Source organism: Bombina bombina, chromosome 2, assembly GCF_027579735.1.
Source record: "Bombina bombina isolate aBomBom1 chromosome 2, aBomBom1.pri, whole genome shotgun sequence".
Classification (NCBI taxonomy): Eukaryota; Metazoa; Chordata; class Amphibia; order Anura; family Bombinatoridae; genus Bombina; species Bombina bombina.
Window position 1 is genome coordinate 363,582,509 of NC_069500.1, and position 26,536 is coordinate 363,609,044.

General features: G+C 38.2%; 1 protein-coding gene across 2 annotated transcripts in view; it reads left to right on the plus strand.

Annotated features, from left to right (window-relative positions):
• ARL6IP4 (ADP ribosylation factor like GTPase 6 interacting protein 4) overlaps positions 1-26,536 on the plus strand; it is a 43,630-nt gene that overhangs the window by 14,917 nt on the left and 2,177 nt on the right. For both annotated transcript variants that reach the window (XM_053701782.1, XM_053701784.1), the window contains exons 3-5: positions 3,912-4,241; positions 4,378-4,495; positions 19,891-19,960. In XM_053701782.1, the coding sequence (XP_053557757.1) occupies positions 3,912-4,241; positions 4,378-4,495; positions 19,891-19,960 (518 nt within the window). The remainder of the gene's footprint in view (positions 1-3,911; positions 4,242-4,377; positions 4,496-19,890; positions 19,961-26,536) is intronic.

Here is a 26,536-nt window from a genome sequence, read left to right on the forward strand (position 1 = left end):
ATGGTGAAACAAAGCAGAACAACTTGGTAACATCATTATTATGCTAATATCACCTCAGTAGATATATATATGGCCATTAAAGTGAACATCCACCTCCATTTAAAATTTAATTTAAATTTGACTTCAAACAAGAAAAGGGGAAAACACTAATGGATAGATTACTCAAAAATTATGATACTTATAAATCATTAACTGGGCTAAAGTTTTCTGTGTTGTACCATGGGAGTGGTAAAGGTGCCAATGCTGATGGAGGAAAGGTGTTCCCTAATGTGGGACTTGACATCACGGTTTGTAACATTAGTAACAGGGGGATATTATGGACTAGGCCAACAAGGCAAGTGCCTAGGGCAGCAGATTTGGGAGGGGCAGCACCTCTGCCCTATCCTCTCTCTAAAAGCCAGCACACAGTGCAGTGAACGATAAAGTGCAGGCTTTTACAGAGCAGACAAGGCACATGCGCTGATTAAGGTTGCTCTTCACAGGCAGTGCTACTTTAAACCGTTGCTTCATTTAGAAATAATAGTGGTTACAGTTATATATTTTCCTAGAAGTATTTTTGCTAATGGAAGTATATTGCAAAAATGCTTCTATTTAAAACCTTTTATTTGACCTTTCTATCTCATTAAAGTGCTGATTTATACCATGTATAAGAAAGACTTTTACTTTAATATCCCTTTAACTGTACACTTCAAATTTGGCAGATTATGTGGTATGTTCTGCCATAAAGAAAATATTTTGCATATGTATGCTGAAATGGGAGATAGCCTTTCTGATGCTGTATATAGCACTGCCAGTCTCGTAACACTTTCAGGGATGGATGAGGTAAAACTGATTTGTCATTGAAGGTGTTAGAAGTTTCTATACATGTGTATACTGTATAGTGACATCACATAAATACAAACCCTGCAATATTTCTAGTTGAACATTTGTATATAATTATGAAACTGTTTAAGATTTAATAAGATACATTTTGAAATGAGAGACAGACAGTCCTTGATTATTTTCTAACATAACAGAATGTAGTATACTGTGCTGTTCCCCTTTGTTACTTTAAAGTCGTACTTATACCAAAGTGGAGCATCCTCTAATGAGGGTGAGTTAGGGTGACCACCCTTACTTTATTTCCAGGATCTCCCTTGTTTGCCAAATACTTCTTTTTAACAGTCTCCCAGTCTGCTTAGTACATTTTTTTTCTACCTTATTTTTTTACAACATGTAAAATATTAACTTCAAACATTTAATATTGTACTCTTATTTAGTTAAAAATGTTAACATATCTGTCAACTGAATGTTGGAGCATTGTTCTAGCTTTATCTATTCTCCATATAAAATAGCAGAATTATAAAATGTTGATATTTTGTTTTGTCCTAAAAAATGTACGTACATGCTGAAACTGATTCCTGCTAATGTTCATTAACGGAAAAGATAGATGCTTATTATGAATGTTCATTGGCTGATAGACACTTCCTGCAAACGCCCATTGGCTGATGGTCTAATGAGCAGTGGCAGGATATAGACAACTTATATAGCTATATGAGTTTCAGTTTAACCCCTTAATGACCGCAGCACTTTTCCATTTTCTGTCCGTTTGGGACCAAGGCTATTTTTACATTTTTGCGGTGTTTGTGTTTAGCTGTAATTTTCCTCTTACTCATTTACTGTACCCACACATATTATATACCGTTTTTCTCGCCATTAAATGGGCTTTCTAAAGATACCATTATTTTTATCATATCTTATAATTTACTCTAATTTTTTTTATAAAATATGAGGAAAAAATGGAAGAAAACACACTTTTTCTAACTTTGACCCCCAAAATCTGTTACACATCTACAACCACCAAAAAAATCCCATGCTAAATAGTTTCTAAATTTTGTTCTGAGTTTAGAAATACCCAATGTTTACATGTTCTTTGCTTTTTTTGCAAGTTATAGGTCCATAAATACAAGTAGCACTTTGCTATTTCCAAACCACTTTTTTTCAAAATGAGTGCTAGTTACATTGGGACACTGATATCTTTCAGGAATCCCTGAATATCCATTGACATGTATATATTTTTTTTTAGAAGACATCCCAAAGTATTGATCTAGGCCCATTTTGGTATATTTCATGCCACCATTTCACCGCCAAATGCGATCAAATAAAAAAAATTGTTCACTTTTTCACAAATTTTTTCACAAACTTTAGGTTTCTCACTGAAATTATTTACAAACAACTTGTGCAATTATGGCATAAATGGTTGTAAATTCTTCTCTGGGATCCCCTTTGTTCATAAATAGCAGACATATATGGCTTTGGTGTTGCTTTTTGGTAATTAGAAGGCTGCTAAATGCCACTGCGCACCACACGTGTTTTATGCCCAGCAGTGAAGGGGTTAATTAGGGAGCATGTAGGGAGCTTGTATGGTTAATTTTAGCTTTAGTGTAGTGTAGTAGACAACCCCAAGTATTGATCTAGGCCCATTTTGGTATATTTCATGCCACCATTTCACCACCATATGCGATCAAATTTAAAAAAAACTTTAAATTTTTCAAAATTTTAGGTTTCTCACTGAAATTATTTACAAACAGCTTATGCAATTATGGCACAAATGGTTGTAAATGCTTTTCTGGGATCCCCTTTGTTCAGAAATAGCAGACATATATGACTTCGGCGTTGCTTTTTGGTAATTAGAAGGCCGCTAAATGCTGCTGCGCATCACACGTATATTATGGCTAGCAGTGAAGGGGTTAATTAGGTAGTTTGTAGGGAGCTTGCAGGGTTAATTTTAGCTTTAGTGTAGAGATCAGCCTCCCACCTGACACATCAGACCCCCTGATCCCTCCCAAACAGCTCCCTTCCCTCCCCCACCCCACAATTGTCCCCGCCATCTTAAGTACTGGCAGAAACTCTGCCAGTACTAAAATAAAAGGTTTTTTTAATTTGTTCTTTTTTTTTTTTTAGCATATTTACATATGCTACTTTGTAGAATCCCCCCTTAGCCCCCAACCTCCCTGATCCACCCCCAAAACAGCTCTCTTACCCTCCCCCTCTGCATTATTGGGGGCCATCTTGGGTACTGGCAGCTGTCTGCCAGTACCCAGTTTCAAGAAAAAAACGTGTTTTTTTAAAACAAAAATATAAATTCTGTAGTGTAGATTCACCCCCCCTAACAGACAAACCCCAACACCTTAATTGATTTATAAATAAAAAAACTTTTATTCCCTTTTGTATGCTTTTTTTTTTTACTTTACTCTGTAGTGTAGCGGTTCCCACCCGCTCCCTCCCCGTGCACGCGCCCGCCCTTCCGTGCACGCGCGCGCGCCAGTGCGCGCCCCCGACCGCCCACGATCCCGCCCCTCCTGCAAGTCGCCAAGGCCATCGATGGCCACCACCCGCCTCCCACCAGCCTCCCACCCACCAACGCCGGTAAGCCAACAATCTCCGGTGCAGAGAGGGCCACAGAGTGGCTCTCTCTGCACCGGATGGCTTAAAAATGTTATTGCAGGATGCCTCGATATCGAGGCATCACTGCAATAACCGGAAAGCAGCTGGAAGCGAGCAGGATCGCTTCCAGCTGCTTTCCAGACTGAGGACGTGCAGGGTACGTTCTCAGGCATTAACTGCCTTTTTTCTGAGGACGTACCCTGCACGTCCTCAGTCATTAAGGGGTTAAATTTAAATGGCTTTTACTTCATATTTTTCAGGCAAAAAAATATTCATCTTGCTTAAATACTTCTCTTTTATGAGGATGTTAGGACATGTTTCAGTATGAATTAGAGAAGAAATATAGATTATATGTTCCCTGTGATTTTGGAAGACCGTGGTTGAAAGTCATACAGATCCTCTGTGATTGGAGAACAGAGAAGTTTATTTTTAATGTGATTTCTGTTATCAATTTAGCTGATGTATTTATTTTATATTTATTTCAGAGGGAAAAGATAAAAAGAAGCGAAGGAAGAGAAAGGTGAGCACGTCCTCCCCCTCCTCGTCTTCCTCCTCTTCAGAGAGTTCTACTTCATCCTCCTCAAGTTCCTCTTCTGATGAATTAAGTGACAGTGAATCCGAAAAGAGAAGCCACCAAAGGAAGAAGAAAAAACAAAGGAAAGGGAAAAAAAAGCTGAAAAAGAAGAGCAAAAAGCAAAAAAAGAAAAAATCATCAAAAATTAAATGTCCACAGCCAAATGCTGTCAAAGAAGAGTCTGTCCCTGGTCCTTCTGTTGACCTCTGGCAGAAGCCGTCACTAGATGACTCAGGTCCAAGTAAGCATGGCAGTTTTTCTTGTGAACATGACATTTCCATGGGACCTCATGAATTTTACAGTTGTAACATCGTCTTATGAAATGCAGATCAGAACTAACAGTATTTATTCTGATTGATTCTTACATTGTTCATCAGTTTTGACAGATGAGCAAAAGACGCGTATTCAAGCCATGAAACCAATGACCAAGGAAGAATGGGATGCCCGGCAGAGCGTCGTCAGAAGAGTCTTAGATCCAGAGACCGGGAGAATAAGGTACTTTCTTACCGGCATTATTTTAACGTTTCTATGAAGCAAACCATGCAAATAGTAAATGCATTCTATAACTGTGAATCTGCACATTTAAGGGGATATTCTTACAGTACAAGTTAAGCTCTTTTAGAAAACAGTGTACTGTACTTGAATGTAAATATTTATTAACATGCGACTTTAAGACATAGAGTGCTTGACTAGACCTAACTGAATGATAGAACAATAGTAATTAATGTTTAATCACTTAAAAACAAATGGCACAATATAATAACAATTATTTTATATCACATTTTATTTACATTCTTAGGGCAAAACTTCAGGAAGTTGTTATGATGTTTACAACTATGGACCTCAGTTAAGTTAACTGGTATAGTGACATCGTCTATGTATCATAGTGTTATAGAGAAGAATCCAGAGCCCATATATACATATTAAAATATTAATAATACAAAATAAATTGCTTTTACAAGACTGTAGCTAAAATTGACCTTAAAGGGACATTCCAGTCAAAATATAAATGCACATAGACGTATTGCATCTTTGAATGGAAACATTTTTTTTTTTTTTTTTTTAAATAAATTTTTATTGAGGTTTAATACATACAATAATCATTAGGCAATACTTTGCATGACATGTAAATGCAGGAAAAAGAAATCATATCAATGGCACAAAAGACAGGAAAAAGCATTAACTAGCACAGAATCTTGATTTACAGTCAAGGCTAGAAAGGAATATAAATGTCATTTAGTAATGCAATGAAACAAACCAATGAAAACATTCTCAACCTCATGTTTTCTGTTATAGGGAGCTCTCCTTAGGATATAATAGCAAATTAAATATAATGTTTACCCCCAATGGATTATAGAGGCCACTCTTGGACCCCCAACACTATTAATGTCGCATAAAGAGGGATAATGGGGAGGAAAGAAAAATAAAAAATAAAAAAAGATACTGGGCCACTCTTGGACCCAAAGTGTGGATTAGAATAGTGATGAACCAACATTTAAACATAGTGGATTGCTAAAACAAGTACCAGTTGCTATCAGGCCATAAGTAAGCTAGGTACTTATTGTTTCACAAGTAATTCTTATGACTGGATCGATATTATCGTCTAGTGGAAAGACATATTACCCAGGCAGTACGGCATACTCACAGTGAGTGCTATTATAAAACTACTCACACAAATTTTACCCAAAAGGAGGGGAATTCTTAGCTGACCCCTATTGGGGGGCGCTCTATAATATAAGAAAGAGAGCTATAGATTAGAGTGTCTTTTGCCTTTTAAGGGTACATTTGCAGCAAATATCCTAGCTGTAACTGTTGAAATGTACTAGTGGAAAATATAGTGAGCTACATCTAGGTAATAAATAGGTGAACATGCTAGTAGCTAAATATAGACCTGAACATAAAAGCAAGCATTAGTAATAGACATTCAAAATTCTACTAAAAGGCCACCTTATCTGTGTCAGATATATTGAGCATACATTAAGCAGAACATAGGTGATAAATGTTCATGCAGTGTCTGAAAAGTTCTCGCATCTTAAAGCGTCGTTAGTCACAGTCCACTCATGAGAGCGAGTCCCAGTGCTGAATAGGGCAACTAAGGTAGCATAGATTTGGGTCAGCCAGGGCAAAAGTCTAATATGAAGTGGGACTTACAGTTATCTAGAGCTGACACATCATCCCTCAGTTTCATATACAGGCAGACCCAAGCCCCACACAATGAAAACTGAGGTGTACCTTTTCCTTTCCCCCGTGTCAGAGTATGGACGCTACTGCATGGGATCATGTCCAAACGCCCCCAGGGTCAAAAGTCCAGCAGGGGAAAGAAATGTGTATACTGGGCAATGGCTGGCAGAAAGTTCCCTGAGATTTACCCCATCTTGGCGGTCGGACCCTCAGTCTCGCTGTTTCCATAGACATGCGGCAATGTGCCGTGGGGGTTTTCACCAATGCGGCCCAAACTTCCAGATTAGTGTAGGTCGGCTGAGTCTCGACTGTGAGCACTGCCAACCTGTCTGGCCAACACACGGAGGCTTTCACATTCAGTTGCCCAGGCCCGCTGTATCCTCATATGGTGGTTCTGTAGAAGCTTTGTCACGGCTGAAAGGGTTATTTCGGCGTCAGTCGCCATCTTTAGCTGGTATGCGCTGAACAAGGAGGCTCTAAGATTTCCTGCTAGTTAGCCTCAATAACAGTGATGGTACTATATAGTCATAAGGAATGTTGGTATTACAGGGAGAAAAAAAGAAAGTCAGTGTATTTGCACTGCATACCCAGCGTACAAGATACCGGGGGGGGGGGGGGGGGGGGTGTTGAGAGCCTTTACTGAGGTAACTGCCTTAGGCCCCAACGCTCCAGATCGGTTTCCAAGGGTTATAATACCAAGAGTTTAGGATCACCCAGCTCAGGATGGACTGCAGATTATTAATATCTAGGTGCAAAAGTTAGAAGATCTTCCTGGCCACTGATAAAAGGCAGATTATCCGTGAATCCCTTGGAGCAACCGATATTGCTACCATTCAAGGTGCTGCCCAGAGACACGCCCCGGAAACATATTTTTAATATACATGTATTGGCAAAAATGTTTCTATTAAGAGTTATCACTGTTTTAGTGTTAAAGGGACAGTCTACACCAGAATTTTTATTGTTTTAAAAGATAGATAATCCCTTTATTACCCATTCCCCAGTTTTACATAACCAACACAGTTATAATAATATACTTTTAACCTCTGTGATTATCTTGTATCTAAGCCTCTGCAAACTGCCCGTTTATTTCAGTTCTTTTGACAGACTTGCAGTTTAGCCAATCAGTGCCTGCTCCCAGATTACTTCACGTGCACGAGCACAGTGTTATCTATATGAAATACGTGAACTAACACGCTCTAGTGGTGAAAAACTGTTAAAATGCATTCTGAAAAGAGGTGGCCTTCAAGGTCTAAGAAATTATCATATGAACCTCCTAGGTTAAGCTTTCAACTAAGAATACCAAGAGAACAAAGCAAAATTGGTGATAAAAGTAAATTGGAAAATTGTTTAAAATTACATGCTCTATCTGAATCATGAAAGTTTATTTTGGCCTAGACTGTCCCTTTAACATTTTTCTCTGCATGTGCATGTGAAGCATAGCTAGATATTTTCACTGCACCCACATTTTAAATAATGCAACTGTTTAGATCATCAATGGGGCTTGTTTCATGTCAGCAATTAACAAATTGAGTCATTATCAGATGGTTTAAAATGCTGGTGCACGGTGCATACTTAAATACACTTTTGAAACTGCGATAGCTTTTATTAGAAGCATTTTTGCTAATGCAAGTATATTACAAAATTGCTTCTGTTCAATACCGAAATGCACCCATGTGGTGTCCAATTTTGGCTGGAATATCCCTTTAAAATGAGCAGATATGATGTTGAATAACATTCCTTATGCGAGTTGTACAGATTCAAGATTATAATGGTTGAAAAACCAGGCAATCATTAAACACTGTTAAAATATAAATGAACAAAACTATTCCTATTATATATATATAAAGTGACATGAAAATAAAAATTAAACTTTCATGTCATTTTAAAACACTTTTAAATTCACTCCTGTTAGCATATTTTGTTTTTTTCTCTTGGTATCTTTTGTTGAAAAGCATATGTATCCTCAGCAGCAACGCACTGCTGGGAGCTAACTAGTGATTAGTGACTGCATACATTTGTTTCTTGTTATTGGCTCACCTGATATGTCCAGCTACAACCCAGTAGTTTATTGTTGTTCTGCAATTTAATTTAACTATGTATTTAACCAATTTGCAGGAGTTAACACGTTATATTCTAGCAACAGTGCAATAATAATATTCTCTAACATATTAAAGCATTTTCTTTTGCACTTTTATGTTATTTCAAGATATTTCATGAGAATAAAATGTAAAGATGGTTATGTAAAGGGACAGTCAAGTCAAAAACATTCATGATTCAGATAGGGCATGCAATTTTAAACAACTTTCCAATTTACATTTATCATCAAATTTGCTTTATTTATTATCAATACTGCAGTATTCATTAAAGAAAAGCTACATAAAGAAGCAGGAGAAATCGACCTCCCACTGGGATGGGAGAGAGAGATGTTTTTGTATCTGTAGCACTTTTTGCTAATGTAACCCCCCTCCTACAGCCTTAATTAACAATTCAATACCTAACTCTTTACATTTGTGTGTTATAGAGAGCTATACTAATGGGTTATGATTTTAATTAGCAAAACCAGCAAGAGCACCAAGTGTACCTATTAGTAATGATAAAGGGAAAATACCAGAATCCTGTGAAATCAAATCACAATAAAAAACCTTAGTGAATACTTAGCTTTGAGTAGTTAGTAGGTCAATACAGATGGCCCTGATGGGCAGGAAGACAGATCACTGTAATCACACACAGGAGGAACTTCACCTCATCAGACAACTAAGCACTTTGTTGAAGATATTTCAGCATAGTCTCTTCTCCATAGCTGGTTGTTCAAGTCCCTGTGCATACAGGGTTAATCAGTCTGAGCTTACAGTCTTGCACACAACCCCTCAGCATTTAGACTGTGTCAAAGGAGTTAGCAATCTCCTCCCAGTTCTGAACTAATCAAATGCTTCTCACCTCAGTTCTTAATCCAACACTCTGGGTTAGATTTAACAAGCAGCTGATGCGGCTTTCTATTCCTGAAGTTTCGGGCTCGCTTGAAACATAAGTTAAGAAACAGCATACGTAAGACCACTGCTCCTTAACTTGTCCACCACCTTTTAGACGGAGGACTGCAATCATCCCGATCCGATCGGGGTGATTGACACCCCCGCTAGCGGCGAATGTGCATGGGGGGCGGCATAGCACAAGCATTTCACAAGAAATGCTTGTGCGATGTTAAATGCTGTAAGCATTTAGCGATGTCGGGCAGACATGATTCGCTACATCGAATCATGCCCGCCCGGCATTTGATAAATCTACCCCTCTGTCTCACGCTTACTTGCTTCAGTTCATTGCTAGGTTCAGTTCCATCTAGGTGCCTGCAGCTATGACCCCTTTCTTTCTACACACACAGCATTTGAAAAATAGGGTAAACAATATGTTAAACAAGCAGTTACATAGACATTTCTCTGCACAGTGCTTTGATAAACATATGTTAAAGGGATATGAAACCCCAAAATGTTCTTGGTTCAGTTTGAACATACAATTTCAAACAACTTTGCAATTTATTTATATTATGTAATTTGCTTTGTTCTCTTGGTATTTGTTGTTGAAAAGCATACCTAGCTAGGCTCAGAAGCAGTAATGCATTACTGGGTGCTAGCTGCTGAATTGTGGCACTACATATTATATAGGCCTCTTGTTATTGGTTCACCTGATGTGTTCAGCTAGCTCTCAGTAGTGCATTGCTGCTTGTGTATTAAAGGATACAAAAAGTTTAAAGCAAATTTCTTAATAGGAAATTTGTTTCAAATTGCATGCGCTATCTGAATCGTGAAATACAAATTTGGAGTTTTAATTAGTCATATTACAAGTTTCTCATAGAGGTAATGAATACTGTGAGTCTATATTGTGCGCAGAGTAACAAAGCACAGGGCATAAACATGACTCAGTTTTTGTCAGCTAGCCTGGAAACAAGTGTATCTTTTTTTCTGAAAGCAATGACAAAGAACAGCTTTACAATCGGCTAATGGTTTGATTAGTTATTTTAGCATGGAATTATCAAACGTTTTTAATCACTTTGTCATTTTATTTCTTATCCCATGACTGTACGTTAGATGTGTAAATAAGTAGTAACTTTGTATTTTATATTCCTGTTGAACGGATCAGTTGCCTGTTTTTTATTCTCCCATACATATCTCATAGAGACTTATATAGACGGCGGGGTTGTATGAAAGTTTTAATAGGGCTAAGTTTGTACATTTGCATTTTCTTCTCAGAATTTCTCTACTCTTGAAACCACAAACCACTTTAGAATAGGTTAGTTATAATAACTGTTTTGTTTTCTTGTTTTTTCTCTTTATATCCCACTATTTATCTTTCTGTCCTTTATTGTGACCGAGTAACTGGGGTTAAAGAAATAAATTAAAGGGACATAAAGCTGGAAAAAGAAAATCCTTTAGTGTGTTAGATCTTTTTACTATTGCACTACTGCTTGCAAAATGGTTAAAAACACAGTTAAAGTCAGCACCATAGCAGAAATGCACTACTAGGAGCTGACAAGTGGCTTATGTGTATAATTGCCAATCACCAGCTAGCTCCAGATAGTGAATTGCTGCTGCTGAGCATCTGCACATATGTTTTTCAACAAAGGATATCAAGAGAACAATTTGATAACAAAGTGCATTTAAAAGTGTCTTAAAATGCTTTATCTAAAACATGAACGTTTAATTTTGACTTACATGTCCCTTTAACATTAACTCTTACACTTGTTTGTATTTATCATTTTTTAAAATGTATAGATATTTCTTTCCTAAGGCATGGAGAGTCCACAACGTCATTCCAATTACTAGTGGGAGGATATTCAACTCCTGGCCAGCAGGAGGAGGCAAAGAGCACCCCAGCAAAGCTGTTAAGTGTATCTTCCCTTACCCATAATCCCCAGTCATTCTCTTTGCCTCTGTCAATGGAGGATGTGGGAAGTTGGTGTCTGAAGATATTTAATCCTTTTATGGGTAATTTTCCCTGCAAGCAAGGATTGGGGTCTAGCTGTGTCCATGTCAATCTTTTTAGTAAGAGTAGTGGTGGATTTTAGCAGTTAAAAGGCGGTGAGGTAGTCTTTGCTTCACTTTTAACACTTTTCTATCCCTTTGTAGAAAGCCAGACTTGGCTACTCTGTTCTTTCTTTTCCTACAGGTCAATGACAGGGAGTGAAGTACCTGCCACACCTAAGGATCAGCATCTATCATAATGTAAGTGCCTTTGCCTTCTAGGTAGAGAAGGACAGCAGCACGTAAGAGGTTAATCCTCATTATCAGATCCTTTTTGGGACATAATAATCCTTATCAGTTTTGGATTCATATTGGGGACAATATATTTGGCACTTATAATACAGTGTGAGACTTAGAGACACTTGGTTAAGGGATGCAAGGGGTTAACGGTAAATGGTATCCTTTATTATTTAACCTATCATTCTTTATTGCTTCTATGTTTAGAGGTTGCACTTGATGGGGCTTATCTGATTCTGTATTTAAAATGGGAAAGCCGTTTTTTTTAACTGCGAGTCATTTCTCATATTTTTTTCACTGTTGAAGAAAATAGATGGCGCTGTTATTTTGGTCTCGCTCACGTGACGCCCGCACTCCCGGTTTATCAGAGCGGAGCTGTAGAGGAGAACCTTTGCTACGCAGATAGAGGCTTCTCGTGTCGGCTTTCTTTCTAACATTTATCTGGATCATTTAAGAAGAGAGTATCTCTGCAAAAGAGTTTAGTTTTTTCCTCTTAATAGTGGGGTGTCTCTTTTGGCTGGTAGGAGCCTCAGGCAATCTGAGGTTGTTTCAATATAAACGACCTTCTATATTTGTTATTAAAATTTGGTGTTTAATTTTCATATTCTTCCTTGATAATTAATTTTGATATTTAAAATTGCTTTATTTTATTTTTCATATATTTTGTCATTGCTAGTGGGACCTGTTATACTATAGCCATGGACTCAAATTGTTCTGCCTATGCAATTTTGCTTATCATGTTTAGCTAAGACATAAAAATTTAAGGACAAGTTACTCCCTTCTGAGCCAACTGTCTCTCAGGACAATGCTGTACGTGACATGCCTCAGCTTTCTTCTCAAACGTCCCAAGCCTTAATTGTTTCTCATACTGTGCCTTCTGTGTCCTCTCATCCACCTGGGGGTGTTTATTTATCTGGGGATTTTGCCGCTCAGATTTCTTCTGCTGTATCAGCGGCTTTGTCAGCTTTCCCTTCCTCGGGTAAGCATAAGAGAAAATCAAAACATTTGCCTGATAGTAAGGCTTACAACTCTGTCTGCATTAGTCAATCTTTCTCATTTGTCTGATGAGGAAAATACTTCAGTAGTTTCTGAAAGTGAAATCTCAGACTCTGACACTTTAGCTGAAAAATATTCAGAATCTGAAGAGGTTAATTTTAGATTTAAAGGGACAGTCAACACCAAAATTGTTGTTGTTTAAAAATAAAGATAATCCCTTTATTACCCATTCCCCAGTTTTGCATAACCAACACTGTTATAGAAATACACTTTTTACCTCTGTGATTATCTTGTATCTAAGCCTCTGCAAACTGCCCCCTTATTTCAGTTCTTTTTACAGACTTGCATTGTAGCCAATCAGTGCTCACTCCAGGGTAACTTCAAGTGCATGAGCTCAATGTTATCTATATGAAACACATGAACTAATGCCCTCTAGTGGTCAAAATGCATTTAGATTAGATGCAGTCTTCAAGGTCTAAGAAATTAGCATATGAACCTCCTAGAATTAGCTTTCAACTAAGAATATGAAGAGAACAAAGCAAAATTGCTGATAAAAGTACATTGGAAAGTTGTTTAAAATTACATTCCTTATTTAAATCATGAAAGTTTTTTTTGGACTTGACTGTCCCTTTAAGCTTGAAAACCTAATTACTACTGAAGGAGGTTCTAGCTACTTTGGACAACTCTGAACCTTTGGCTGCTGTCAACCCCACAAAGTCTTCTAAACTGGATAGAGTTTATGATGCTCCATCTTCTGAGGAGGTTTTTCCTGTTCCAAGGAAGATGTCTGAAATTATAGCTCAGGAATGGAATAAGTCAGGGGTTCCTTTTTCCCCTTCCCCTGTTTTTAAGAAGATGTTTCCTGTTGCTGACTCTATTCGTGACTCATGGCGCACTGTACCTAAGGTAGAAGGAGCGATTTCTACTCTTGCTAAGAGAACTACCATTCCTATAGAGGTTAGTTGCTCTTTTAAGGATCCAATGGATAAGAGGCTAGAGGCTTACTTAAAAAGAATGTACAGTCATCAAGGATTACAGTGGCAACCTGCAGCGATTATTGCCACGGTTGCGGGAGCAGCATCTTATTGGTGCGATGCCTTGTCTGATCTTATTGCAGAGGAAACTACTGTAGAGGAGATCCAAGATAGGATCAAATCTCTCAAATTGGCCAATACCTTTATCTGTGATGCCAACATGCAGGTAATTAGACTGGGAGCTAAGATGTCTAGCTTCACTGTTCTAGCTCGCAGAGCTATGTGGTTAAAATCTTGGTCAGCTGATGTTTCTTCAAAGGTTAAGCTTTTGGCTTTGCCTTATAAAGGTAAAACTTTGTTTGAACCAGGTGGAAAGGGATCTTTCCTACCTCAGGACAAGAAGAATAGTCCTAAGGGTAGTCAGACTTCTAATTTTCGTTCCTTTTTTAACTTTAAGGGACAGAAGTCCTCCTCTTCCTCTTCCAAACCAGACCAATCCAGGTCCACTTGGAAATCCAGCCAGCCCTGGAACAAGGAAAAACAAAATAAAAAGCCTTCCACTGGATCAGGTGGGGGGCAGACTTTCTCTTTTTCGACAGACTTGGATACGCGATGTCCCAGATCCATGGGTTGTGGACATAGTATAGCCGGGTTACAAGATAGGATTCAAGGCTCGCCCTCCAAGGGGCAGATTTCTCCTGTTGAGACTATCCTCAAACCAGATAAAGAGGGAGGCCTTCTTAAATTGCGTAAAGGACCTATCCTCCCTGTTATCATACCAGTCCCTCTAGAGGAACAGGGTCTAGGATTCTATTCAAATCTATTTGTGGTTCCCAAAAAGGAGGGAACTTTTCGCCCCATCCTAGATCTAAAGTGCCTCAACAAATTCCTCAGGGTTCCGTCCTTCAAGATGGAAGCTATTTGTCACATTGTTCATGACGAACATAGACCTGAAGGACGCGTACTTACACGCTCCCATTAACACGGATCATTACCAGTTTCTAAGGTTTGCCTTTCTGGACAAGCATTTCCAGTTTATTGCACTTCCGTTTGGTCTTGCCACACCTCACAGAGTATTCACAAAGGTTCTGGGAGCTCTATTGGAAGATCCCAGGGAATTGCGGTGGCGCCTTATCTAGACAACATCTTGGTTCAGGCGTCATCTTTTCAACTAGCAAAATCTCATACAGAGATGTTGTTGTCTTTTCTATGTTCCCACAGGTGGAGAGTGAATCTAGAGAAGTGTTCTCTAGTTCCATCTACAAGAGTGATTTTCCTAGGGAGATTCATAGATTCTCTGTCCATGAAGATTTTCCTGACGCACGTCAGAAAATCCAAACTTCTTGCCTTTCCCTCCAGTCTGCCTTTCCTCCATCACTGGCTCAGTGCATGGAGGTGATTGGTCTAATGGTGGCTTCCATGGACATCATTCCTTTTGCTCAGTTCCATCTGAGACCACTGCAGCTTTGCATGCTCCGTCAATGGAATGGAGACCGTTCAGAGACTCTCAGGAAAATCTGTCCCGGGGCACTTGATTCCTGAGACCTTCCTGGGTGATTGTGACTACGGACGCCAGCCTGTTAGGCTGGGGAGCTGTTTGGGGTTCTCTGAAGGCTCAGGGCCTGTGGTGTTGGGAAGAGTCTTCTCTTCTCATAAACATCTTGGAATTGAGAGCAATATTCAATGCCTTGACAGCTTGGCCTCAGTTATCTTTAGTCCGGTTTATCAGATTCCAGTCGGACAACATCACCTCAATGGCTTACATCAACCACCAGGGAGGAACTTGGAGTTCCTTGGCCATGAAGGAGGTGACTCGCATACTGCAGTGGGCGAAAGCCCACGATTGTTTTATATCTGCTATCCACATTCCAGGAGTGGACAATTAGGAGGCAGATTTTCTGAGCAGACAGACTTATTATCCAGGGGAGTGGGCTCTCCATCAGGAAGTATTCTCCAGGATAACCCTCATGTGGGGGGTTCCAGAGTTGGATCTGATGGCGTTTCGTCAGAACGCCAAGCTTCCAAAGTACGGTTCAAGAGATTCTCAGGTCGCCCTGACAGATCCTCTGGTTCCTTGGAATTTCAGTCTAGCATACCTGTTTCCTGTGTTTGCTCTCCTTCCACGAGTCATTGCTCATATCAAGCAGGAGAGAGATAGCTCCTGCCTGGCCTCGCAGGATCTGGTTTACAGATCTGGTGAAGATTTCATCTCTTCCACCTTGGAGGTTACCTATGAAAAAGAATCTTCTCATGCAGGGTCCATTCCTCCATCCAATTCTAGATTCTCTAAAGCTGACTGCTTGGAGATTGAACGCCTAGTCCTGTCTAGACGTATTTTATTTCGGAGGGAGTCATTAATACTATGCTTCAGGCTCATAAACTTGTTACTCGTAAGATTTACCATAAGATATGGCGTAAATACCTTTTTTGGTGTGAAGCTAAAGGTTTCTTTCTTGGAGTCGGGTGAGGATTCCACAAATTTGATCTTTTCTTCAGGATGGCCTGGAGAAGGGTTTGTCAGTCAGTACTCTAAAAGGTCAGATTTCTGCTCTGTCTATCCATTTGCACAAATGTCTGGCAGAATTACCAGATGTTCAAGCTTTTGTTCAGGCCTTGATCAGAATCAGGCCTGTGTTTAAACCTGTTGCTCCTCCATGGATCCTTAACCTAGTTCATAAAGTTTTGCAGCAGGCTCGGTTTGAGCCGATGCACGTTTTGATGATATAAAATTGTTATCTTAGAAGGTTTTGTTTATCCTTGCTATTTCTTCCGCTCGCAGAGTTTCTGAGCTTTCAGCTGCAGTGTGAGTCCCCGTACCTTATTTTTTTATGCAGATAAGGCGCTCCTTCATACTAAATTGGGTTTTTTCCCTAAGGTGGTGTTGGATCGAAACATTAATCAGGAAATTGTTGTTCCTTCTTTCTGTCCTAATCCTTCTTCTCATAAGGAACGTCTTTTGCATAACTTGGATGTTGTGCGTGCTCTAAAATTTTACTTACAAGCTACTAAGGATTTTCATCAATCTTCTGCCCTGTTTGTTGTTTTCTCTGGAAAGCGTAAGGGTCAGAAGGCCACTTCTACTACTCTTTCCCTCTGGTTAAGAAGTGTGATTCATTTTGCTTATGAGACTGCTGGACAGCAGCCTCCTGAGAGAATTACAGCTCATTCCACTAAGGCTGTCACCTCTTCTTGGGCTTTCAAAAATGAAGCTTCTGTGGAACAGATTTGCAAGGCGGCTACATGGTCCTCTTTGCATACTTTTTCCAAATTCTACAAATTTGATACTTTTGCCTCGGCTGAGGCCACTTTTGGGAGAAAGGTTCTTCAAGCGGTGGTGCCTTCTGTTTAGATCCTCCTGCCTTGTTCTCCCTCCCTGTTCATTCCGTGGCCTCTAGCTTGGGTATTGGTTCCCACTAGTAATTGGAATGACGTTGTAGACTTCTCCATGCCTTAGGAAAGAAAACTAAATTTATGCTTACCTGATACATTTCTTTCTTTCCAGGCATGGAGAGTCCATGACCCCGCTCTCTATTTTAATTATAATTCGGCAGTATTTTTTAGTAAACCTCAGGCACCTTTTTCACCCTTGTGTGTCTTTTTTTCCATTTTCCTTCGGCTAGGTAAGGGAAGTTACACTTTGCTGGGGTGCTCTTTGCCTCCTCCTGCTGGCCAGGAGTTGAATATCCCACAAGTAATTGGAATGACGTTGTGGACTCTCCATGCCCGGAAAGAAAGAAATTTATCAGGTTTTTTTATCCTTTTTTTATTAGATACAAGGAAACTGTCTTAGAAGACACAGCTTTAAATCATTCCCTGGCTTGATCTCTTTTTTTTTTTTTTTGCATTTCTTAATTCAGGAGTGCAAATAGCATTGTTTAATTGTTAATATATCTAGAAAACTGTAATTTGCTGTGCTTTACTGTCTAGTCCATTGAAACAGCTTAATCTAAAAAAAAAATCCTTTCTTCATTTGCTTTCTGTCTCGGAGATAAAACCAAATTACTTATATATTGTCAGTAGATAAGATTATTGTTGTTTTTCAGAAAGAGAATATTATATACAGATTTGAATTACATTCCCTACTTCTATTTAAAACTCATGATAAGTAAGTTGCTTGTTCTATAAAATATTAATCTTTAGGCTATATAGAAAAAAAAAAGGGATGTGAAAAATGACCTGAGGACAACATTATAATTCTGATAATAGCAAGCTGCAAAATTCTAATTTGCTACATGTAGTGAGAGCAGATCTCATTCATAAGAAATGACCCAGTTTTACTAGCTGAAAGGAAAATATTACACTGAAGATAATGATGTAGGACAACCTGGTTCTTAAAATAGAAAGGCAATTGTTATGTTGTGGCAGAGCCTTATTAGAAGGCAGTTACCCGTCAGGCAGATGATGCATCATTAAATTTGTGTTCTCTGTAACACAAGATACTTGTTGCCCACATTCCAATTATAGAATGCTCTCATTTTAGGTATCTTTTCTTGTATTTAGGTCTTGGTTGCCAGCAGCTGAAAATATACATAATGACTAGAGTGTGAAATATTGAGTTAATCTGGGGTATATATACATCTTCCTTTTTAAGAAAAGATTGGACTGTTTGACTCTCAGAGATATTACCTTAGAAAATGCCTCAGGGTAACTTTAAAACCATCAAGGTATATTTAAAGGGACATTCTAGTATAAATTAAACTGTCATTATTCAGATAGGACTTTTAATTTTAATCAACTTTCCAATTTACTTTTATCATCAAATTTTCTTTTTTCTCTTGGTATTCTTAGTTTAAACTAAACCTAGGTAGGCTCATATGCTAATTTCTAAGCCTTTGAGGGCTGCCTCTTATCACAGGCTTTTTAAATCTCCTTTCAACACAAAGAGACAGAAAGTACATGTGGGCCATATAGATAACACTGTGTTCAGGCACAGGGGGGTATTTAAGATTTAGCACAAATGCTAAATGCAAGACAATAGATAATAAACAGTCACAGTCATGTGATCAGGGGGCTGGAAGAAGGTTCCTAGATACAAGGTAATCACAGAGGTAAAAAGTATATTAATATAACTGTGTTGGTTATGCAAAACTGGGGAATGAGTAATAAAGGGATTATCTATCTTTTAAAACAATAACAATTCTATGGTAGACTGTCCCTTTAACTGCCACAATGCATTTTGGTAAATTATATCACTGTAATTTTTAAGCTTAAAATAATTACTAAAAGAGTCAAACAAAATGCTATTCAGAAATGTAATATGTACTTAAAAAGTAGGCATTCATGCTGATTAATTGGAAGTTATTGCAAAGACACATATAAAATATATATATGGCCAAAAGTATGTAGACACCCCTACTAATTATTGAGTTTGGATATTTCAGTCATTCTTATTGCTAACAAGTGCATACAATCCTGAAGAGCTCAGTGACTTTAAACATGGCACTGTCATAGGATGCCACCTTTGTCTCAAGTCAGTTTGTGAAATAGATCTGCCCAGGACAACTTTAAGTACTTATATTGTGAAGTGGAATCGCCTAGGAGCAACAACAGCCCAGCTGCCAAATGTAGGACCACGCATACTCACAGAGAGGGGCTACTGAGTGCTGTAGGGTGTTCCTTTTTCCAGTGAAGGGCGATTTGATGGTCTCATTGTGAGCTAATACATTTGAGCAGCATTGTGTCCTAGGGCCATAATTTGGACTACATTGGTCAAGTCATACTCCTGTGAATTTTTTTATTTTTTTTTGCTGTTTCCAGCCTATGACCTTGTGTTGTAAAGCATTCCCATATTCCCCTCTTTATTACATGGTTTTAATTAATTTGTTTAATTTGAAATGTTGTAAACAATGCAGCATTGCAGTGAGTAAGGCCAGTAGAATGCTTGGTTGTATAGGTAGAGGTATTTGCAGCAGAAATAGTGAGGTTCTTATACCTCTTTTCGGATTACTAGTTAGGCCTCATCTTGAGTATAGTTTGTAGTTCTGGAGGCCATATCTCCAGAAGGATAGCTACTAAAATGGTACATGATCTAAATGAAATAAAACTTACCAGGAAAGTCTCAATGAACTAAATATGTATAGCTTAGAGGAGAGAAGGGAATGAGATTGTATAATAGAAACTTTCAAGTATTTCTAAGGGCTTAATAAGCTGAAGGTCTAAGTATTTTTCACAAGTTCCAGAACAAGGGTTCATGATGTAAGGTTAAAGTGTTATAGGATCAGGAGTTTTCTTTACGAAAGCACTTTTTTACAGAAAGGGTGGATGATTCATGGAATAAACTTCAATTAGACATGGTAACGTCAAACACTGAGCAGTACTTCAAGAATGCCTGGGATATAAGTAAGTATAAGGCCTATCCTGCAAACTAAATAAGTTTACATTTTTCAGAAATTTTGAATAGACTTGTTATGCGTATGGTTCTTATCTGCTGTCAATCTATGTTTCTAGGTGTAAAATTTAGTAACTTAACCTTTTTTTTTCTCACTTGAAGGCTAATTAAGGGTGATGGTGAAGTCCTAGAAGAAATTGTTAGCAAGGAAAGGCACAAAGAGATTAATAAGGTATGACTACACAAATTGTTTACAAAGAGTGGGTCTATATGTACCTGAGATTTATTTGTTATGCTGACAGAGCCCTTTCTGTGTGTGCGCACCCCAATGCACACGCCTTGGTTTGTAGCTCCTTGGTTCACATTTTCACATGCCCTGCTGGGTTTCCAGCTTCTTACCAATACTCCTCCTTCCATTTTTTAACTAAGCTACCTATATAGGGCTAGATTACAAGTGGAGGACTAATTTATTGTGTGCCCATAAATGGTGGATTAGCGCTTTATAAATTGACCAGAGCTCAGACCTCTGGTTATTTTTCAAAATAAAGCATATTTAAATGAAAAACAAACTGCACTAAGCAGTTTTTGAGTTAAAGTTGGCAGGTGTGGGGTGTTAGAAAAAAACAGCACTGAAAATGTATATGCTTATATAAATATATATTTATGTGTTAATATGTGTATATACGCATATAAACACAAATATATATGTATATAATCATTTATATTTAAATTTGCTGCCCATCGCTGCACGACTTTCCCCCTTTGCTGGGCTTAGGTTCTATACCGTGTATGATGGCATCAGAACGAGGTCGCGTTTGCATTGCACCAAACTTGTAATACCAACGCATATTTGCGTGTGCTTGTATTACTAAGCGGAGCGCAAATATTGCTTTTACGAAAACAGTATTTTGTGTTCTACTTGTAATCTAGCCCATAATGTCTAATGTGCAGGAAACACATTCTGCACTTGTGCTGCAAATGCTTCAGGTTGCCAATAGGTGGTGTGCCTAGACTAAACTGACTGCTGCTAGTGGTTAGCGCAACTAAAATCTGGGGTAGCTGAGATAAAGGAAAAAGGAATATTTGTTTGTGTAATCTAAAAAATCAGTCTTTATTGTTTCTCTTTATCAATTTAAATTATGAATAATAAATGCTAAGCTATGTAGAGTTATTTTAAAAGGTCATAACATGCAATATGACCTGAAGCCAATATGAGTAATCTGCTTTAAAAAATGTTGTTTTTTTTAAAGTGAATGGTTTACTAAAAAAATTACATCAGTCTGCCATCTTTTACTTCAAGATGAAACTGGTTAAACATAAAGCAACAATCTCCAGTAGCGGCTCATGATCTGTATGAGCAAAAGCACAGTCCTGATCACATGCACAATATTAACAGACCATCCATGCATGCTCAGGAGGATAGGGGTCACTAAGGGAATGATCAGCTGCAATGCTACATCACTCTATTGCTGTCTGGTCAGGACATCCGAGTGCAAAGGGAAGTAGGCTGCGCAGACAGTCACACATCAGTGCATATGTATGTTCTATATGTATATGTGATTGGCATTATATAATAAACCTAACGGAGGGAGTGTTACAAATTTAGCAATTCATGCTTGCCATGGGTATGTATGTTGATATGATCTATCCGTTTCAATTATTTTATTGACACATTATTTGTTATAGAAATTGCATTAGCTACTCCTGAAGTATAGTTTGCCTCTCTATATTAGTGTTGCTGAAAGGGCTTTTGATGACCAATTATTTTAATTTTACAGTTGTTAGAAAACATGTATGAAGCCTTGGGAATTACTGGATTAATTGCTCATAGAATGTAATCTGATCTTCTGCTAAATCATAACAATAGAGAATCATGACTTACTCTAACTAAAGCAACTGAACTTATGTTTGTTAATACTTAACACATTGTTTAAAAATTTAGTCTAAGTTGGAAAAAGTACATGAATATCTAAGTGAATGTTCCAGTCAATGGGATTGAATATCTGGGTTGGAGTTTCCTTTACGCCTGTAAGAATAGCACACAAAGTCTGGTTACTGATATAGTCTGCGGTTCTCAAGAAAGAATTTACATCTGAAACACCCCCTTTCAAAAGAAGTATTAGAAGACCTAAGTGTAAGAATTGTAGAGATGCATAAAGCTGGAAAAAATACCACAATCACTTTTATAAATGTGTGTGTTTATCAATCCAGAGCAAGACAAATTGTCTACTATATCATTTTGCCATTTTTCAAACATTACATCAAGTACAGGTTGTAGTGCTGAAGGAAGTGAAAAAGAATCCCATGCTGACAAAGATCTGCAGACATTTCTAGAGTTTGACAAAGTGTCTGTTCATGTGTCCACCATACATATTAACATAAGGACACAACAGAGGAAGGCACTGCTAAGAGAAAGAAATAAAAGAAAAAATGCATGCCTCAAGTTTAAAAAAAGACCACCTGGATATTCCACAACTGTTATGGGATAATATATTGTGATGACACACCAAAACATCATCCTGACCATGAAGGATGATGTAGAGGGCATTATTGTTTGGGAATGCTTTGCTGGACAGCCAGGAAATGTTACAGGGAAATGTAAGGGTAGCAGTTTATCACCTGAAGCTTAATAGAATATGTAACTTTACAGAAAGGTGCCTTACACAGAGGAAACATTGTGTTCTGGAATAGCCAACACAAGAATACAACTTTTGAAACAAGGAAAAGTTTTTCACATACTTTTTCCAGCCTAGACTGTGCATTTTAAACAAAGCATTCTCTATTGAAAAGGAGTTGAATTATTTGTATGATATTGGTTTGTCTTTTATTGTAAATAATCTGAAATACAAAGGCAAAAACTATTTATTGCAGCTATATATGTCAGAACACATTAAGAGACCCTTAACTGTGTAGCTAGTATCTGTTTGTTCAGTAAATCACCAGTGAGGGGCAGAAAACATTATAGTCAAGCTTTTATACTTGTTATAGAAATCTTTTTATACTTGAAGTGATGTCTTACTTGAAGCTAGAAGTTATACAGTTTTCTGGCTTATTGTGGAATGTGGAAACTTACAGAATACTTTAGTCACTTTATCTTCCTTTCATTTAACCCCTTAATGACCACAGCACTTTTCCATTTTCTGTCCGTTTGGGACCAAGGCTATTTTTACATTTTTGCGGTGTTTGTGTTTAGCTGTAATTTTCCTCTTACTCATTTACTGTACCCACACATATTATATACCGTTTTTCTCGCCTTTAAATGGACTTTCTAAAGATACCATTATTTTCATCATATCTTATAATTTACTATAAAAAAAATTATAAAATATGAGGAAAAATGGAAAAAAACACACTTTTTCTAACTTTGACCCCCAAAATCTGTTACATATCTACAACCCCCAAAAAACACCCATGCTAAATAGTTTCTAAATTTTGTCCTGAGTTTAGAAATACCCAATGTTTACACGTTCTTTGCTTTTTTTGCAAGTTATAGGGCAATAAATACAAGTAGCACTTGCTATTTCCAAACCATTTTTTTCCAAAATTAGCGCTAGTTACATTAGAACACTAATATCTTTCAGGAATCCCTGAATATCCCTTGACATGTATATATTTTTTTTTAGTAGACATCCCAAAGTATTGATCTAGGCCAATTTTGGTATATTTCATACCACCATTTCACCGCCAAATGCGATCAAATACAAAAAATCGTTCACTTTTTCACAAATATTTTCACAAACTTTCGGTTTCTCACTGAAATTATTTACAAACAACTTATGCAATTATGGCATAAATGGTTGTAAATTCTTCTCTGGGATCCCCTTTGTTCAGAAATAGCAGACATATATGGCTTTGGCGTTGCTTTTTGGTAATTAGAAGGCCGCTAAATGCCACTGCGCACCACAAGTGTATTATGCCCATCAGTTAAGGGGTTAATTAGGGAGTTTTTAGGGAGCTTGTAGGGTTAATTTTAGCTTTAGTGTAGTGTAGTAGACAACCCCAAGTATTGATCTAGGCACATTTTGGTATATTTCATGCCACCATTTCACCACCAAATGCGATCAAATTAAAAAAAAACGTTAAATTTTTCACAATTTTAGGTTTCTCACTGAAATCATTTACAAACAGCTTGTGCAATTATGGCACAAATGGTTGTAAATGCTTGTCTGGGATCCCCTTTGTTCAGAAATAGCAGACATATATGACTTTGGCGTTGCTTTCTGGTAATTAGAAGGCTGCTAAATCCTGCTGCGCCTCACACGTATATTATGGCTAGCAGTGAAGGGGTTAATTAGGGAGTTTGTAGGGAGTTTGCAGGGTTAATTTTAGCTTTAGTGTAGAGATCAGCCTCCCACCTGACACATCCCACCCCCTGATCCCTCCCAAACAGCTCCCTTCCCTCCCCCACCCCACAATTGTCCCCGCCATCTTAAGTACTGGCAGAAAGTCTGCCAGTACTAAAATAAAAGGGTTTTTTAATTTTTTTTTTTAGCATATTTACATATGCTACAGTGTAGGATCCCCCCCTTAGCCCCCAACCTCCCTGATCCCCCCCAAAACCGCTCTCTAACCCTCCCCTCTGCCTTATTGGGGGCCATCTTGGGTACTGGCAGCTGTTTGCCAGTACCCAGTTTGCAAAAAAAAAGTGCTTTTTTTTAATTTTTTTTTTTTTTTTTCTGTAGTGTAGCTTCCCCCCCACACAGACAAACTCCCACCACCTTGCTTATCATTTTTTTTTTTACTTCTAAGACTGTTTTTTAACATTTTTTATTAAAGATTTTCTGTAGTGTAGCGGTTCCCACCCGCTCCCTCCCCGTGCACGCGCCCGCCCCCGCCCTCCCGTGCACGCGCGCGCGTCCGTGCGCGCCCCCGGTCACCCCCGCCCACGATCCCGCCCCCCTCCACATCAGCAGGGCCATCGATGGCCGCCACCCGCCTCCCGGTCCGGCTCCCACCCACCAACGCCGCAAGCCACCGATCTCCGGTGCAGAGAGGGCCACAGAGTGGCTCTCTCTGCACCGGATGGCTTAAAAAGGTTATTGCAGGATGCCTCCATATCGAGGCATCACTGCAATAACCGGAAAGCAGCTGCAAGCGAGCAGGATCGCTTCCAGCTGCTTTCCACACCGAGGACGTGCAGGGTACGTTCTCAGGCGTTAACTGCCTTTTTTCTGAGGACGTACCCTGCACGTCCTCAGTCGTTAAGGGGTTAAAGGAGCAATAAAGTCAAAATTAAACTTTCATTATTCAAATAGAGAACACAATTTTAAACTACTTTCCAATTGGATAACATTATTTAAATATGCACAACCTTTTTATAAGCAAGGCATAAGCTCATACTGAGCATGCGCAAGAATTCAGAATATACATATATGCATTTTGTGATTGGCTGATGCTGTGGTAAAGGAAATAAATCTTACTTAAAGTGAATGTAAATTTGAATGAATAAGTTCCCAGTTTTAAAAAATACTATTAAAAACAGGGGCACTTTCATTCATTAAAATTTACATTGAAGCGGTTTTAAAAATAAAAATATTTAAAGGGCCATAATACCCAAATGTTGAAACACTTGAAAGTGATGCAGCATAGCTGTAAAAAGCTGACTAGAAAATATCACCTGAACATCTCTATGTAAAAAAGAAAGATATTTTACCTCAAAAATTCCTCAGTAGCCACATCCCATTGTAAAGGACTTCTAAGCAGCAAATCAGTATGTCTGTCCTCGCCCTATTCAGTTTAAATGACGTTTACTATGAAATCTCATGAGAGTTAAGTCAAATCTCATGAGATCACAGTAAAAGAGTTCATGACCTCAGCACTGCTGATGCTGATTGGCTGCTGTTCATTTCTTAATATTTATTTATTTTTTTACCAGCAGCTGGGCAGTAACTGAGTATAACATTTTACACACAACTTACTCTGCTGAGCTGAGGAGATTGTGAGGTAAAATATCTTCTTTTTTTACATAGAGATGCTCAGGTGATATTTTCCCGTCAGCTTTTTACAGTTATACTGTATCAGTTTCAAGTGATTTAGCATATGAGTATTATGCCCCTTTAACTTTTTCTTTAGGAAAACCAGACCGACAATCCTCTGCCCGCTTCTCCTGCTGTACTTAGCATATCAATGACAAAAACGGCTTCCTCCAATCGTTGCGTGGCCTCACGAGCTGGACGCCATGGGGTGTTCGCAATGATTGGAGGAAGACGGTTTTGTAATTGCGGTGCTAAGTACAGCAGGAGAAGTGGGCGGAGGATCGCCGGTCTTATTTTCCTAAAGAAAAAGGTAAGTATTTAAAACAAAACGCCTCAATGTAAATTTTAATGAATGAAAGTGCCCCAGTTTTTAATAGTATTTGCAAAAACCGGACACTTGTTCATTCAAATTTACATTCACTTTAAAAATTTGTCAGAAAGAAATCTACTACTCATTTGAAATTCAAACTAAGTGCATTTGTCTTTTTATTATTCATTTATCGATTACGTTATTCTAATGTGTTTAGTGGTCTTTAATTTACATCCAAATTAGGACCATCTCCAAACATTTGTAAATAGACCAGGCCTAAGACACAGCCTGGAATAATATTAAGATATCAATGTGATGTGCTATTATAAACTGTAACATAACTGAATAAGCAGAAAGCTGAAATTCCATCAAGCTATTCCAAAACCCATTTCAACCAGTTTTATCTGCAGAAAACGTCTTCATGTGAAGCACATTCTTTCCTTCAATTAAAGGGGCATTTCATGTTTGAGCTTGTAATATAAAATGTTTAATTATACACAGTAAAACAACTTTTCTCTATACT